At 40.9% G+C, this 18360-nt stretch overlaps 1 protein-coding gene across 1 annotated transcript in view; it reads left to right on the forward strand.

Annotated features, from left to right (window-relative positions):
- Positions 1-18360, forward strand: part of neb (nebulin) — a 361674-nt gene that overhangs the window by 242303 nt on the left and 101011 nt on the right. The window contains exons 100-114 of the mRNA XM_068036260.1: positions 4-117; positions 801-998; positions 3137-3241; positions 3371-3475; positions 3908-4015; positions 4100-4207; positions 5604-5711; positions 5797-5901; positions 6003-6107; positions 6207-6305; positions 6996-7100; positions 8701-8805; positions 13694-13798; positions 14244-14348; positions 14444-14548. Of these exons, the coding sequence (XP_067892361.1) occupies positions 4-117; positions 801-998; positions 3137-3241; positions 3371-3475; positions 3908-4015; positions 4100-4207; positions 5604-5711; positions 5797-5901; positions 6003-6107; positions 6207-6305; positions 6996-7100; positions 8701-8805; positions 13694-13798; positions 14244-14348; positions 14444-14548 (1680 nt within the window). The remainder of the gene's footprint in view (positions 1-3; positions 118-800; positions 999-3136; positions 3242-3370; positions 3476-3907; positions 4016-4099; positions 4208-5603; positions 5712-5796; positions 5902-6002; positions 6108-6206; positions 6306-6995; positions 7101-8700; positions 8806-13693; positions 13799-14243; positions 14349-14443; positions 14549-18360) is intronic.

Genomic DNA, 18360 nt, shown 5'->3' on the forward strand with positions numbered 1-18360 from the left:
CAGATAAAGTATCGGGAACAATATGAGAAGTTCAAGGCTCTGTATACGCTGCCACGTTCTGTAGAGGATGACCCACGTACCTTGCACTGTCTGAAAGCCGGAAAGTTAAACCTTGATGTAAGTAGATGTTCAGATTGCACCCTGAATCTAGAGTGGGTAGGCTTGAATAATTTACAATCTTCTCCAAATACAATCATGTTTCCTCCTCTGGCCAATTTCACCTTGTTATGACCAAGTTTTCTGAAAGGGGCTGTTCTTGATCGTTCCATGGATTGAGGCTAACCAAGCACTCTTGAATCGTGTAATGCCACCTCTTCAAAAAAAAAATGGGGAGTTGAGAAAGTTCTAGGAATTTAGACTTGGGGGAATGAGTTTACATCCTCACCAATGCTCTGTGATATCAAACCAGAATCATTGAAAGTTACAAACAGAATCAGTTTCAACCAAGTGCATAGTTCTCATTCTTCATGCTAATTCATCTAACAAGTGATAATGAACTATTCCCTTTCATTTTAAATTCCAACTCGTAATTTGTATGGTTCCTAATTCTAAATTTACTATATCAATTTATTTTACATTATAAGATTAAACATTGCTTTTTAGAAAATTTAAAAGTATGGCTAAGGAAGGTTGTCTGCTTTGTATCAGGCTGTGACAATCATTTAGTTGAAATGAGAGAATTATCCTCAAGCCATATTAGTTTTTCCTGCATTTTGTTTGTGGCTATTTCATTTAATGAGAATTGATTAAAGGGGTGAAATTTCTATGGTCTTAATCCATTTGGCTTGTGCTTTGTACAGCGTCTGTATAGAGAAACTTATGAAAAGAACAAAATGAAGGTGCATATCATGCCAGATATGTTGGAGGTGGTTACTGCCAGAGACACTCAGGCCAAGGTCAGCGAAATTGACTATCGCAAGTACCTTCATGAATGGACATGCCTGCCTGACCTGCAGATTAACATTCATGCCAAAAAAGTCAATGAGCAGCTTAGTGATGTAAGTGTTGGTTTTCACTTCATATTCATTTCCACTGAATAGATAGTTATAGTAGCTTTCTGTTATTGAAATACAGAATATTATAAAATGAAAGTTGAATATTGTGGGCCTCCAAAGAAATCTTACTGGAATCTACTAAAAAAAAAACTGGTGAAAGCAGATTCAATAGTAACTTTCAAAAGGAAATTGGATAAATGCTTGAAAAGGAAAAGAAAACTGCAGGGTTATGGGGAAAGAGCTGTCACAGGCACAATGGGCTGAATGGCCATCCTCTATGGAGCTTGTTGCATGGTTCAATGGGTAAAGCCACTGTACAGTCAGGCACTGACCCAAAAGACAAAGAAGGTACAAGGTTTGATTCCTGATCTGTGCTGAGTAAGCTGACCTCAGCCAGGCTTGCAAAGTTGACCTCAGCATCCTTGAGCTACAAATGGAAGCAAACACTACCGGTTTCACTTATGTGCACTGCCCTGCTGCAAAGTGTGTGCATGTTGATATCAGGCGAGGGCAGGTTTGGGATGAGAAGTGATTCCCTATGGCTGAATATTCTACAGTCATTCAACATTTAGCATCACACATCACAGGATAGATGGAGATGAGGAAGGACATTCAGTCCCCCTTAGTTTATCCGTCCAGAAAGGCTCTAACCAATCCCCCATACCCACTGTATTGCAGCATCCATTTTCCTCAAACTATTCCAGATGTGGTTTACCTCCATTGCTTTACCCGGAAATTAATTTGAACTCTCGCACTTTAGCTTGAAATAAATAATAGGGGAGATGGCGGGATTGTGGTAATGTTACTGGATTAGTAATCTAGAGGCCCAAAATAATGACATGGGTTTAAATCTCACCATGGCAGCTGGTGGAATTTAAATTTAATTAATTTTTTTAAAAAGTCTGGAATCAAAAGCTAGTCTCCGTTTCATGGCACCATTACCATCATTGATTGTTGTAAAATCCCATCTGGTTCACTAATGTCCTTTAGGGAAGGAAATCTGCCATACTTACCTGATCTGGCCTACATTTGATTGCAGACCCACAGCAATGTGGTTGACTCTTAACTGCCCTCTGAAATGGCCTAGCAAGCCACTTAGTTCAACAGCAGTTAGGGATAGGAACAAATTCTGGCCTGCCTGTGACACCCACTTCCCAGGAAAGAATTTTTAAAAAACTGTCCCATCCCATTTATTATTCTATACTCCTCCATAACATAACTCCCCAATTGTCTCCTTGTAAAGCAGAAAAGACTGAAGCTTGAAATTCCTCCAGTATCAAATTGCACAATCTGGGCAGATGCTGAGTTTCCATCTCTTTTTTTTGGTTCATTCAATATTCTCCCAAAAATGGATACACAGAAAGATGGGGAGCTGGCTTTACTGCTGCCGAATTCACATCCCTGACCAGACAGTAAAAAGCACCTGTGGGATAGTACCCTAGCAAGAAGTGCATGCTATCAGGAGAGGGCAGCAGGAGAATGCCCTTTATTTCTATTTCTAAGGCTCATGAACTAATGTACTGAGGTGATTATTGACTTCTACCCAGACAGGCATGAAGTCAATCAAATGGCTACATCTCCCCACCCAAAACCAGTGTCAGAAGAGACAAACTATTGTCAGGATTAGGTCTCACCAGCTTAAATTCCATGAGCTGCTGACTGCTCAATGGGTGTTAGTGGACATCTCACCATGCTGCCAAGGGAAGGGGTAGGATTGGGGGCGGGGAACATGCATCTAAAGTCAATGGCACCATTAAGGGGCTGAGTCGGAAGTTGATACCAAAAGGGAGGAGGGAGGTGTGTAATGCAATGGAGTCTACTCAGCAGCTGACAGAAGACTATTTTTGGCGAGCTAAGGAGGAGCATTTCTGCAACAATTCCCCCAAAAAATGATTCAGGCTGTTTATGCAGATGCCTCCAGCAGTCCTTTTCACTGCGATGGTTAGACTGTTTACGGCTTGTTGCAATTTTTAGCTATGTAAGCTATGTATCAGGTACGTCTTCAGCATGCAAGGGGCAGTTGAAGATCCCCCCTCATAATTCTCCCACTGCCAGTTTCCTATTTCACAGAAAAGTGGCCGGGCTGGCAGAATTGCCCCACTATCTTCAAAGCTAATTATTTTCTCTTTGTTTCCTTCTAGATTCTGTACAAAGATGACCTCAACTGGCTTAAAGGAATTGGATGCAATGTCTGGGACACTCCACTGATACTTCACGCTAAGAAATCCTATGACCTGCAAAGTGAGGTATGTTGGAAGGATTTGTGTCTCTTACATGATCCTGACATGGCTTGTCTAAGTTTTCCCTCTTGTCACTTTTTAAAAAACTGACACTAATCATTTGGTGAATTTTCCCATTTCATTCACTCTCTGCAGGTTCAATACAAAGCCAAGGCTGAGGCAGCAAGGAACCAGTTCACACCCATCATGGATACTCCTGTCTACCGGCAGGCTGTCACCAATGCTCATCAGCAGAGTGATGTAAGTATTTTCTGAAATAATTTTTTAAAGGAGGGATACACAGCAATAAGCTGGACATAGAACTTTGCTATCAGCAGCTGGTCATAACACAAAGGTAAATAGTACATAATGAGACTTCTGTATGCAACAGCAATAATTTTATTACAATTTATAACAGATCAAAGTACATTTTCTGACACCTGAATATTTACTGATATACATAGTTAATATGTTTTGTGTATATATGTTGGGTAATGTAAATACACATTTTTCATTAATATATAGAGATACATTCACACATGAATATATGTTTACAGATACATATAATCATCAGCCTAAATACATATATATAATTTGTGCACACCTGAATTATTTTTGTTTTCACTATTTTGATAATACAGTGTATTTGAAAAGAAATAATGTTCTATTAATTCTCTGCCCTCTGTTTTTCAGGTTGTGTATCACAATGACTATGTAACAAAGATTAGAGGTAAAGTTGCTCCAACCACAAAGACCATGGAGCTGGATAGAGCTAGACAAGCACACAAATTACAGAGTGAGGTAAGCACATGTTTCAATTCAAGTTTTTCGTAAGTCTCTAAAAGCCTCTCCATCTAATTGGACTTTGTGACATTCCTTTTGTAGAACCTATATCGTGATATTGGCCGGAACCTCCTCCCCACTGGATATACCCTTCCAGCAGACATCCCATCCTTTAAACATGCCAGAAATGTTGACCATAACCTCAGCAATGTAAGTATTACAAGAATGGCATTCACTCTTGTGAAGTGATTTAATCTTACATGCCCAATCAGCATCGATAAAGAGTTCTCCTACTAGACTTGATAGAGATAGTTTGATTAACTTACTTAAGCATGAATGTTGTTATCGATTACAAGCAATACATTAAGAAATAAATGTAACATACACAGGTATAAACAGTACAACCTCAGTATCTGTACCCAGACACAAAGGTGGCCAATGTTCCTCCTATCAATGTCACAAATCGTCCTGAGAGCTCTTCTAACTGGGGGCTCAGCTTTCCTTATTTTTTTTCCCCCAGAATTATCCACCACCTCTTGAGGCCATCTGTAGTACCACTCTATGCTAAAGAGATGTTTGTCCTAATTCATATCTTATTTTAGACATTCTCTATACTGGGCATGGAGGTTAGTGACCTCGCTCACCAGGATAAGAAATGCTTACAATCGCAAGACCTTCACAAGATGATTAACGTACTGAGCAGACCTTGAGGCAGATAATTCATCAGACATTACCATCTTCTTTAAGGTTTTTTTGGTGCAGCTTTCCAGTTGCTGTGCTGAAGAGTTTAGTCATCAACACCCCATGAGCCTTTACTGCCCAACTTGACCTATTTTCCCAAAGCATGCTGGTTAAGGGTACTAGATTCCTTTCTGACAATTCTCCATCATTAATGAACAGCTTTTAACTTTTTATCCATTTTTCTTCTGTTATTTTTCTCCTTCCTCTTTGCTGTTAGTTTTGGCACTGCAGTAGCACGTTCACCTCTCAGTCAGAAGGTCATTGGTCCAAATCTTGCTCCAGAGACTTTAGCAATAAAATCTAAGCTGGAAATCCAGTGCAGTAATGAAGGAGTACTGCAGTGACAGATGTTCCGTCTTTTAGATGTGATATTAAACCGAGGCCCTGTCTGCCTTATCAGGTGGATATAAAAGATCCCATGACACTATTTCAGGATGGGTAGGTTCTGTTTGGAGTCATGGCTAACATCTATCACTCAACCAACATTGCTGAAACAGATTATCTGGTATGGTATAGCATCATTCATGTCCTCGAGTACTTCATAGCCAAGGACGTACTATTGAAATATAGTCACTGTTGTAATACAGGGAATCACTGCTTATGCTGTTCCTCCAGGGTTTCCACTAATCGTTAAGGAGGATGGTTGGAAAAACCCTTGCAGCAATTGCAAGCAATGGTGTTAGAACAAGAGATCACAGTAACTCAAAGGTTTCAGCACTAAATACAAGCATACAGAATCAAAGGAAATCAATTGCCAAAATATTTAAGTTTGATTTTGTATTATCTCCTGTTTAAAAACTATAATTAAGATTTTGTTCTTAAGATGGGAATCATTGCTAAAAACATTTCTCGTTTTCTTTCCTAGCTAAAGTATAAAGAAGCTTATGAACATATGAAAGCGAGGGGCTACACATTGATCCCAGAAACCATCAGCATCACTGCAGCCAAGAAGGCAGATCACATTTTGAACCAGGTAATTGACATGATCACACTGGTCAACGTAGATCATTGGGGGAAATGTGAATGTATGATGCATCTGATATTTTTCTCATTTGCAGAGACTGTATCGATTACATTATGACACCCACAAAGACAAGATTCACCCCACCCATGACACTCCAGAACTTCGTCAAGTCAAAGCCACACAAGAGGCAATCAGTGACGTATGTTTAGGAATTGAACAAAACTTGTCTCAATGATTAAACCAAGCATATTTTCATGGCTGTATAGAATTAAATGATTTGATTTGGTTATTTTCCTTTAGCTGTCATATAAGTCGGACTACTTCAGGTTCAAAGGTCAGAAGATTTCTCTTCCCATCACTCCTGAGCTGCTCCATCACCGATACGTTGGCATTATCACTAGTGATGTAATTATTAAATCTGCTCTTGCTTATTCATGCACTTTATTTAAATTCTAGCTTAATGCTTTCTGCACAGTACTAAGATTGTGACTATTCCTTATATAGAATAAGTACAAGGAAGATCTTCGATGGCTGAAGGGCATTGGATGCTTCCTGTACGGAACTCCCGAAATGATACGTGTGCGTGACTTCCACAAATTCTGGGTATGCTTTCCTTTTTTTAATCCAGATATACCAACTACTTCTTACTGATACCAACTACTTTCATCCTGAAAGTAAATTGGATTGTCTTGTGATGTCATAAGATACTACTGTAACTCAATGACTCTTGCACTAAAATATCAATGTACAGAAGCAATTGGTGAGTTGTCATTACTTGAGTGAATAGCGACTTATAGGATTAATGAATGAAAAAGGGCCCAAGATTTGAGCCAATCCAGCTTGTGTGACCTAAAATTATGCCTTAAAAATAGGTTTTTAGCACAGAAGTTTTGGTGTAAGGTCATTAATGATGACTAGGAACAGGGAGCTCCTGAGATCTGCTACACTCAGTCAGTTCAGAGAAGCAGGTCTGCATTGAAGCAGTCACATCGCTTTAAGACTTGACAAGCCATAATCTCACATATTTTCACAGTCCTTAAGGCCCTTATATTGAAATGCAAGGAAAACACTGTGGATGCTGGAATTCTGAATTAAAAACAGAAAATGCTGGAAACACTCAGTAGGTCAGGCAGCATCTGTAGAGCAAGAGAAGCAGTTTCGGGTCGATGGCCTAGTTTGGGGCAAGTAGAAGTGAGATAATACTAGAGCGACATTTCTGAAATCATTGCGGCCCTCAATTCAGTAAAAAATTTGAAAAGCCTTTTCAGCTTCCTTTTTGTGTGTCTCTTTCAGACTGGTTATGACAAAGCAGCCAAGAAAATACGTGACAAGCATACATCAGTTCTTGATACTCCTGAACATAGACATGTAACAGAACTGAAAACTCATTTGAGCAATGTAAGTATATAACCACAAGTGCACCACTTCATGATATTCAAATAAGAATGCAATAGTAACTTCATTTTTAATCACAAATGGCTAGTTGGCTTGAACTATGCATAAAGAACTATGCATATATTACATCAGGAAAAAGGTCCAGAATTCCAGACATTTGTCTGAAATTCTAGCGATGAAATGAAAAGAAAACTTCAGTCCAGGACCAAACTGTGATATGGATTTTGGCAAAGAGGGAGAATGATTGCAGGGAGGGACAGCTCTTGCATACACACACCTGTTTCTCAGAACTCACGAAGGCAGTCTACCATAAAATGTGCATTTTTTTTGCCAAAGCCTCTACAAAAAGTGCTTCATTGGTCAGTTGATGATGTGTAGCTATTGCAGTCATTATTGAATTTTGCGCAGACAACATCAAGATGGCTGGCACATCTCAAGCTGTCTTACATAGGTCCTTTCACCATTCTGAATGTTGTCATACAAGTGTTTTGAGACTTGGCTTGACAGCTGCTAAAGGTGACACCTGGAGGCTGAGTATGAAACCTTGTGATCACACGTCCCAGGATTCAATATCTATCATGATTGGATGTAGAGGGGTAAAAACCTGTTGCTGAATCTCTACACTTCCAACTTGAGGAACCATTTTCCATGTTATGGAGAGAAAGATATGCACTCATTTTTTGGTCAGTTGTACTGCTTTTGAGGGGCCTCCATTTGCAGGAGCTCAAATCTGAATTTGTGAGCTTTAGATTGATCAATTAGTGCCTGTTCTTCTGAGGAAGGGAGATAAGAGCACTTATCTCAGGGTTGAGTTAGCTCTAATGTGACATGCTTGCTGATGCAAGATTGGAACCAAGTCAAATTTCTGTGGCAGACTTGGCAATCCAATACCTGAGCCAAAGAGGTCCACAACACTGCAGGCCGGTCTTGATGAATGACAATCTAGCCTGGCTCACTAATGGGACTTGCATAGACAGACCTTTCATTGGGCCTGAGATTCGTCCCATTTGGCTCCAGATAACCCTGCATTACTAATACCCTAATGTGTAGGCTGATCCTATCTGGACAAGCAGTGAGTAGCTTACACATAATCCATGCAGTTAATTTGCTTAGTTTTAACTGGTTAAAGCCCAATGCTATACATATTTGGAAATTTCTAAAATTTACCTGTTGCCAATTTGACTGAGTTTTTTGGATTTAAGTAAATGTGGTATGTTCCAATAGAAACATAGGAACAGCAGTAAGTCATTCAACCCCTCCAACCTGCTGCCCCATTCAATTAGACCATGACATTTCTACACCTCAGCTCCATTTACCTGCCTTAGCTCCATATCCCTTCATACTGTTACCTAACACAAATCTTTCAATTTCAGTCTTGAAAGTTCCAATTGTCACAGCAATGTAGATATTATGTGCATTCTATATTGAGCAAAAATAGACTCTGAATGGATTTATCTTTCATCTTGGAGACTCTGGAAGCATGGTGATGGGTTTCGATACGTATCGCACACCCAGCTAATCCTGTATCTGAGTATGGATAAAACATAAGTGGCACATTTTAACAAGATATTTGATGCATTCATATATTTCTTGTCAATTTTAGCTGGTATATCGTGCTCATGGGAATGAAGTGAAGACAAAGTACACAACAAGGCTTGACACTGTGGATCTTAACCGAGCCAAACATGGTCAGAAGATACAGAGCCAGGTGAGGCCAGATGTGTTGCTAAATGAAAAGGATGTCTTCTTACCTTAAAACTCCTTTAAAATTAGTAATTTTCTCAGAAAAAACTCTGAAGAAATAAAACTAGATTTTACGTGATACAACTTATTCCTCTGGTGTCAGAATGATCCGATTGGAGAGCAATCAGCGTACCAGGAGTTTAATTTTCAGATTCAAATGACATCCAAGTTCAACTGCTCTAAGTTAATTTTCAGGAGATCTAAGTTGAGTTTTTTTCATTTGCTTCCTGGATGTGGAATCCTGGCAAAACCATGTTATTGCCCATTCTTAGTTGTCTTAAAAAGGTGGTGAATTTCTGCTTGATTGCTTCAGTATGCAGAGCTGCTAGACAAAGCATTGAATGGGAGTGGACTGTCCATCTCAGAGGTGAAGGATAGATGGCCAGATCAAATGTAAAATATTATACTTTGGAATAGGAATCAACAATTGCATTTACACGATGAAAGGATTATAGTTTGGGAAAGGATATGGGTGTATTTATTGAAAATTCACTGAAAGTCAATGTGAAGATCCTATCAACAAAAATAATCAAATATTGCAATCCACCTCAATCCCAGTTGACTAGGATAAATTCATTAATCCCATGCTCACATCAGTTGGCAGCCCTCTAAAGGAATGGGCTTTGGAAAATCTGTGCCAACAATCTTCTACTCCTATCTCTGACAAGTGTTGCTTTTGAGTACTGTTGGGGAGTGTTCTCGTCTTATACTTGTCACTGGTGATGCTAGATTTGGAATATTGTGTGCAATTTGGATGTTCTATCTTAAAGCACAAGGACACATTGGAAAAAGTCCAGACAAGAGCAACAAGAATGATTAAAAACATGACTACTGTGTTTACTGTGCTAAGCTAGAAAGTCATCAAAGAAACTCACAGAGCTGAATTTTCATAAGAAAAAGATAATTGAGAGGGATCATGTTCCAGGTCTTTAATGTGTTGCAAAGGATAAATGATCTAGCTGTAATTCGGTTAAATGGTGCAGATTGTGCAGAGACCATGAGGGCACAGATTTAAAATTAACTATCATCAAATAAGACTAGAAGTGGTAGAAAGTTCATTTCTCACAAAATATATGATATTTAGAACAGACTTCCAATAAAAGAGATGAATAATTTCTTTAAAATTATCGAAATAATTATCCAGTTTGGAATGAATTGCAGGCTACCAGGATAGATATATAAATCAAAAACTTCATGGTACTTCATGCTTGCTGTGTCGCTGAGACTCAAAACTAATCCTCTTTGATAGTTCCAGCTCTGGATCTACATTTACTGAACCTTTCTCAAGGCTAAGCATAAGGTTGAATGTTGAAAAGGTAGCGTATCCAACATTACATTCCAGTTCAGGCTTTAATCTTCATCCTTTCAAAGAGTGCACAGTCATTTAACCCAAAAGTTTTATTCAATGCACCAAGATTGGGGTCACTTGTTCAGAAATACTCAGCTTTGGGTCCCAAACCATACTTTTGTTTGCCAACACTAGTAGTTTTATTTTAGGATTTGTACTGGTCAAATGTGACAAGTTCTCAGTATTGAAATTCATTTTATAGTATCCCTTAAAGCTTGTAATTCAGCACTGAGAGTTGGCTCCAACCAATCAAATTTGTCAGGGGGCTGGGATACAGAGTAGAGGTACAGTAGGGGGTGATGCACAGCCAAATAAAGGAGAAATTAAGTCAGTCTGGAAGGCAGAGCAAATATAGACCTGTTAAGGCACAAACGAATAATGCAAGGCTGGATTGCATCTATTTTAACACAAGGAGTCTTCCAAGTAAGGCAGATGAATTGAGGGCATTGATTAACATGTGGGAATATGATATTCCTATCACAGAGACATGGTTGAGGGAAGGGCAGGACTGGCAGCTCAATATTTCAGGATATAGAATATGCAGGCATGACAGAGAGGGGTGTAAAAGAGGAGGTGGCATTGCACTATTGATCAAGGAGTCAATTACTGCAGTAAGGAGGGATGATATCTTAGATGGTTCCTCAAATGAGGCCATATGGTTACACCTTTAAAACAAAAAGGGGGCAATGGAGTATATTACAGACCTCCAAATAGTCAAGGAGAGATGTAGGCAAATCTTGGAGAGGTGTAAAAATAATAGGGTAATAATAGTAGGGGATTTCAACTTCTCCAATATTAACTGGGATGGTCTTAGTGCAAAATGCTTAAAGGGGGCGGAATTCTTAAAGTGCATACAGGAAAGTTTTTTGAGCCAGCAAGTAGAAAGTCCTACAAGAGAAGGGGGGGTACTGGACCTAATCCTAAGGAATGAAGCCGGACAAGTGGTAGAAGTGTCAGTGGGGGAGCATTTCGGGGATAGTGACCATAACTCTGTAAGATTTAAGGTAGTTATGGAAAATGACCTAGAGGGACCGGAAATAAAGGTACTGAATTGGGGGATGGCCAATTTTAATATGATAAAACAGGATCTGGCCAAAGTGGACTGGGAACAGCTACTTGTAGGAAAGTCTACATCAGACCAGTGGGAGTCATTCATAAAAGAAATAACGAGAGTTCAGAGCCAACATGTTCCCGTAAAGGTGAAGGGTAGGACCAACAAGTCCAGGAAACCCTGGATGTCATGGGATATAGAGAATTGGATAAGGAGAAAAAAGGAGGCTTAAGGCAGATTCAGAGCGCTGAAAACAACAGAGGCCCTAGAGGAGCATAGAAAGTGTAGGGGGGTACTTAAAAAAGTAATTAGGAGAGCGAAGAGGGGGCATGAAAAAACACTGATGGGCAAGATAAAGGAAAATTCCAAGGCGTTTTCTCAGTATATTAAGGGCAAGAGGATAACCAGGGAAAGAGTAGGGCCCATTAGGGACCAAAGTGGCCATCTGTGTGTGGAGCCGGAGGACATTGGTGAGGTTTTAAATAATTACTTTTCATCTGTGTTCGCTATGGAGAAGGATGATGTAGGTGTAGAGATCAGGGAGGGGGATTGTGATATACTCGAACAAATTAGCTTTGAAAGGGAGGAGATATTAGCGGTTTTAGTGGTCTTAAAAGTGGAAAAATCCCCAGGCCTAGATGAGATGCATCCCAGGCTGTTATGTGAGGTAAGGGAGGAGATAGCAGGGGCTCTGACACAAATTTTCAAATGCTCTCTGGCCACAGGAGAGGTGCCAGAGGACTGGAGGACAGCGAATGTGGTACCATTATTCAAGAAGGGTAGCAGGGATAAACCAGGTAATTACAGGCCAGCGAGTCTAACATCAGTGGTGGGAAAACTATTGGAAAAAATTCTGAGGGACAGGATTAATCTCCACTTGGAGAGGTAGTGTTTTATCAAGGAGAGTCAGCACGGCTTTGTCAGGGGAGAGCATGTCTAACAAACTTGATTGAATTTTTTGAGGAGGTGACTAGATGTGCAGATGAGGGTAAAGCAGTTGATGTCGTATACATGGACTTCAGTAAGGCTTTTGATAAGGTCCCGCACGGGAGATTGGTCAAGAAGGTAAGAGCCCATGGGATCCAGGGCAATTTGGCAAATTGGATCCAAAATTGGCTTAGTGGCAGGCAGAGGGTGATGGTCGAGGGTTGTTTTTGCGATTGGAAGCCTGTGACCAGTGGTGTACCACAGGGAATCGTGCTGGGACGCTTGCTGTTTTAGTGTACATTAATGATTTAAACATGAATGTAGGAGGTATGATCAGTAAGTTCACAGATGACACAAAAATTTGTGGTGTCTTAAATAGTGAGGAGGAAAGCCTTAGATTACAGGATGATATAGATGGGCTGGTAAGATGAGCAGAGCAGTGGCAAATGGAATTTAATCCTGAGAAGTGTAATGTGATGCATTTTGGGAGGACTAAGAAGGCAAGGGAATATACAATGGGTGGTAGGACCCTAAGAAATACAGAGGGTCAGAGGGACCTTGGTGTATTTGTCTATAGATCACTGAACGCAGATAAGGTGGCCGGAAGGCATATGGGATACTTGCCTTTATTAGCCGAGGCATAGAATATAAGAGCAGGGAGGTTATGATGGAGCTGTATAAAACGCTAGTTAGGCCACAACTGGAATACTGTGTACAGTTCTGGTCGCCACATTATAGGAAGGATGTGATTGCACTGGACAGCGTGCAGAGGAGATTCACCAGGATGTTGCCTGGGCTGGAGCATTTCAGCTATGAAGACAGACTGGATAGACTAGGGGTTTTTTCCTTAGAGCAGAGAATGTTGAGGGGTGACCTGATAGAGGTATACAAAATTATGAGGAAGAAACTTTTTCCCTTAGCTGAGGGGTCAATAACCAGGGGGCATAGATTTAAGGTAAGGGACAGGAGGTTTCGAGGGGATTTGAGGAAAAAAAATTTCACCCAGAGGGTGGTTGGAATCTGGAACACACTGCCTGAAGGGGTGGTAGAGGCAGGAACCCTCACAACATTTAAGAAGTATTTAGATGAGCATTTGAAACGCCACAGCATACATGGCTACGGGCCAAGTGCTGGAAAATGGGATTAGAATAGATAGGTGCTTGATGGCCGGCACGGACACGATGGGACGAAGGGCTTGTTTCTGTTCTGTATAACTCTATGACTCTAAATGTTAGGATCCAAGCTGCTTTAAAGAGCTGCTGCTTATCCACATATTGAATATCACCGGTTATTCTGAGTCCTTGATCCAGTCAGAAATAGATAAGAATTTTTAGTTATCAACTCAAAGCTGCTGACGTATCATTGACTCAGCTGATGAGAAATTCAGGAACTGTAGTGTTCTTTGGTATGGATCAACATTGCAGTTTTGCTGTGCTAGTTTGATGTAATACATGGTATAGTGGGACCTGCCAAGTCCAGTCAAATACTGCATTCCTTATTGATTCTGATTTCTTTTTCCTTCTTCAGTACCTGTATGTTGAATTAGCTACAAAGGCTAGACCACATTACACTCCTCATGTACATACTACAACTCTCGATCATGCCAAGCATGTCAAACATTTTGCCAGTGAGGTAAGAGTTCAGGATACAGGTAAACAATTATCTGTAGTGCTTGTTAAAAAAGTAATAGAAAGAATTATGTTGTTACATTTTTTTAAATGTTATCCATTTGAAGAAATTAAGTTACTTACATTAGCAAATCAAGTAAATGTACAGAAGAATCAATGAACAAAATACTTATTGTGTTTGTATAAATTCTCTCATCTGCTATTTTACCAGGGCTGTTAACCAGTTGAAAAAATAAATAAGCTTAAACCTCCATTAAAATAGTAGTTTGCAGAATTTTAACAGGTCTTGTACGATGAATATCACTTATCTGTGTGACTTGAATATTTAATTGTGTGAGGTTAGGATTGAAAGAAAGAAAGACAGACTTGCATTTATATAGTGCCTTTCGCGCCTACCGCACATCCCTGAGCACTTTAATTCTAATATACCTTTTTCCTACCTGTGTTAGAAAAAATACAAGGAACAGTATGAGAAGATGAAGAGCAAATACACTTCTATACCAGACACTCCAATGCTGCTGGTGTCAAAGAAAGCTTACATAATTGCCAGTGATGTAAGTATTGACATTTATTTTTTTCACTATAAAAGGAACTACATATTCATCTGTGATTTTTCATGTTTTGAATACACTCTCTTTGCTTTTAATAGTTACGGTATAAAGAAGCCTTTGAACATGCAAAAGGTCACTACCGTACAGTGAAGGATGCCCTGAACATTACCTACCATCGCAAAGTCACAGACGATATCAGTCAGGTATGTGGTGTTTACCTTTAAGTACCTGAGCTCTTCAAAGTTTTTTCAGAGTCCGTATTGAATAAGAATATTTCTGAGAATAATGACCTCCTTCCAGATAAACAGCCCCTTAGAGAGACTGGCTCACAGTGATTTTTCTGATTTTGCCTCTTTCCTATGGAGAAATGGGTATCTGCAGCTTGTTATTGCTATCCGACGATGCGACTGAGACTAGGAGTGCACCATCTATAGCACTGTCGCTGCAAACCAGTCGCACGCTTGACATATTACAGCAGGCACCCAACATATTGAAGGTCAAGATTCCAATTCAGTGGGGATAACTGATTGGCCAACCATTACATACCGTTGACATATTCTATTGACATTACTATAGGGAGTTTCTATAGTCTAACTTTCATCTCCCCCTTGATGGAAATTTGGTCTGAACTTAGACTTATAACCGCTATGAGGGAATTTCAATATACATAAGGACAATCAATTTTAATAGTTTTCTTTGGGTGCCTCTATCTCTCCCTCATTTTGCCCTCCATTGATGGCAGAGCCTTGGTGGCCTGGGCACTACTCTCTGGAACTCCCTCCCCAAACACCTCCACCTCTCTACTTCTCCCTCCGACTTTAAAATCCCAACCCTTTGACTAAGCTTTCTCCTAACTTTCCTCTCCATGGCTTGGCATCTCTGCTTTATTTACTTATTTGTTCTACCCGTCTGTAAAGAACCATGGGTTGGTTTCTATGTCAGATGTTCTACGGTTGTTTTCAGCTCACACACTGTAAGGCTTAAGCAAAGCCTTCATATTGAGACTTTTTTCTTTCCCCTTCTCCCAAGCAGCCCCCGAATAACACTACACATGGGCTGCTTCCATGTCTTTTCTGGTGTCTTCATCTGACTGCATGCAGAGAAGCCAGAGCAATGTAAATTATTTTCAAATGAATGTCAGCAGATTTTGCACACAGATGTCCTCATTGCCAATGACAGTCGGTAATACTGATTGTTAATGGAGATATTTACATTGTCCAGTTAGGCTTTTATTTTTAAACTTTCTTCATTAAAAAAAGTGGTTTAGCTGTTTCAATAGTTGTTTCAAAATGCTGTTCGTTTTTTTGCACTTAGTGACGGAGATTGTATCAGTACTGTGTCACCTCCCTGCTTTTAGTGTTATGACAAAAAGCTATCAATCTCAGTTTTGAGTGTAATAGATTTTTATTAGGCAAGAGTATTAAGTGATATGGAACCAAGGGAGGTAAATGGGGCTGGATTTTCAAAGTCCGCTGGCAGCAGAAATAGATGCGCACGCGATTTGGAGATCTCGTTCTCAGAGGTCGGCATGGGATCCCACTGCCTCCAGAATGCGAAGCTATGTTTATAGAGACACTGGGAGGGAGGCAGGAGCAAGCCTGCATGCCTCCAATTAATTGCCTCTTGAGCTCATTGTGGAACTCATTAAAGGCTTGTCAGCAGCTGTTTGGGATTTTTAAAGGGAGGGCATGGGGAGAATGTCATGACTGGGTCATGACAGGGTTTAGAAGACATGAACAATGCAGAGGGACATGACGGGAATGGGAAGGGCTGATTAACATGATGCAGAGGTCCAAAATAAAGTTTAGCTACTCCAAAATTGCCACAGCAAGCCATTTCTGGAGTTGTACAAAGAACAGTACAGCACAGGAACAGGCCATTCGGCCCTCCAAGCCTGCGCCGATCTTGATGCCTGCCTAAACTAAAACCTTCTGCACTTCCGGGGACCGTATCCCTCTATTCCCATCCTATTCATGTATTTGTCAAGATGCCTCTTAAAAATTGCTATCGTACCTGCTTCCACCACCTCCCCTGGCAGCAAGTTCCAGGCACTCACCACCCTCTGTGTAAAGAACTTGCCTCGCACATCCCCTCTAAACTTTGCCCGTCTCACCTTAAACCTATGTCCCCTAGTAACTGACTCTTCCACCCTGGGAAAAAGCTTCTGACTATCCACTCTGTCCATGCCACTCATAACTTTGTAAACCTCTATCATGTCGCCCCTCCACCTCCGTCGTTCCGGTGAAAACAATCCGGGTTTATCCAACCTCTCCTCATAGCTAATGCCCTCCAAACCAGTCAACATCCTGGTAAACCTCTTCTGTACCCTCTCCAAAGCCTCCACGTCCTTCTGGTAGTGTGGCGACCAGAATTGCACGCAATATTCTAAGCGTGGCCTAACTAAAGTTCTGTACAGCTGCAGCATGACTTGCCAATTTTTATACTCTATGCCCCGACCGATGAAGGCAAGCATGCCGTATGCCTTATTGACTACCTTATCCACCTGCGTTGCCACTTTCAGTAACCTGTGGACCTGTACGCCCAGATCTCTCTGCCTGTCAATACTCCTAAGGGTTCTGCCATTTACTGTATACTTCCCACCTGCATTAGACCTTCCAAAATGCATTACCTCACATTTGTCCGGATTAAACTCCATCTGCTATTTCTCCGCCCAAGTCTCCAACCGATCTATATCCTGCTGTATCCTCTGACAATCCTCATCACTTTCCGTAACTCCACCAACCTTTGTGTCGTCTTACTAATCAGACCAGCTACATTTTCCTCCAAATCATTTATATATACTACAAACAGCAAAGGTCCCAGCACTGATCCCTGCGGAACACCACTAGTCACATCCTTCCATTCAGAAAAGCCCCCTTCCACTGCTGCCCTCTGTCTTCTATGACTGAGCCAGTTCTGTATCCATCTTGCCAGCTCACCTCTGATCCCATGTGACTTCACCTTTTGTACCAGTCTGCCATGAGGGACCTTGTCAAAGACTTTACTGTAGTCCATATAGATAACATCCACTGCCCTTCCTTCATCAATCATCTTTGTCACGTCCTCAAAAAACTCAATCAAATTAGTGAGACATGACCTCCCCTTCACAAAACCATGCTGCCTCTCGCAAACAAGTTTGTTTGTTTCCAAATGAGAGTAAATCCTGTCCCAAAGAATCCTCTCTAATAGTTTCCCTACCACTGACGTAAGGCTCACTGGCCTATAATTTCCTGAATTATCCTTGCTACCCTTCTTAAACAAAGGCACAACATTGGCTATTCTCCAGTCCTCTGGGACCTGACCTGTAGCCAATGAGGATGCAAAGATTTCTGTCAAGGCCCCAGCAATTTCTTCCCTTGCCTCCCTCAGTATTCTGGGGTAGATCCCATCAGGCCTTGGGGACTTATCTACCTTAATGCTTTGCAAGACACCCAACACCTCCTCCTTTTTGATAATGAGATGACTGAGACTATCTCCACTCCCTTCCCTAGGCTCATCATCCACCAAGTCCTTCTCTTTGGTGAATACTGATGCAAAGTACTCATTTAGTACCTCGCCCATTTCCTCTGGCTCCACACATAGATTCCCATCTCTGTCCTTGAGTGGGCCAACCCTTTCCCTAGTTACCCTCTTGCTCTTTATATACGTATAAAAAGCCTTGGGATTTTCCTTAATCCTGTTTGCCAATTTTCATGACCCCTTTTAGCCCTCCTGACTCCTTGCTTAAGTTCCTTCCTGCTGTCTTCATATTCCTCAAGGGATTCGGCTGTTCCTAGCCTTCCAGCCCTTACGAATGCTTCCTTTTTCTTTTTGACTCGGCTCACAATATCCTGCGTTATCCAAGGTTCCCGAAACTTGCCAAACTTATCCTTCTTCCTCACTGACTTGCTTTTCTCAATGGTGGTTGGTCGGAATCTGAAGAGTGATGTAAGCCCACTGGCATCACTGGGGGAAGGCTTGGTGAATGCAGAAAGCTCAGTTGAGGGAGTTCAGCTGGGAATAGGCTACTCTGACA

Source organism: Heterodontus francisci, chromosome 7, assembly GCF_036365525.1.
Source record: "Heterodontus francisci isolate sHetFra1 chromosome 7, sHetFra1.hap1, whole genome shotgun sequence".
Taxonomy (NCBI): domain Eukaryota; kingdom Metazoa; phylum Chordata; class Chondrichthyes; order Heterodontiformes; family Heterodontidae; genus Heterodontus; species Heterodontus francisci.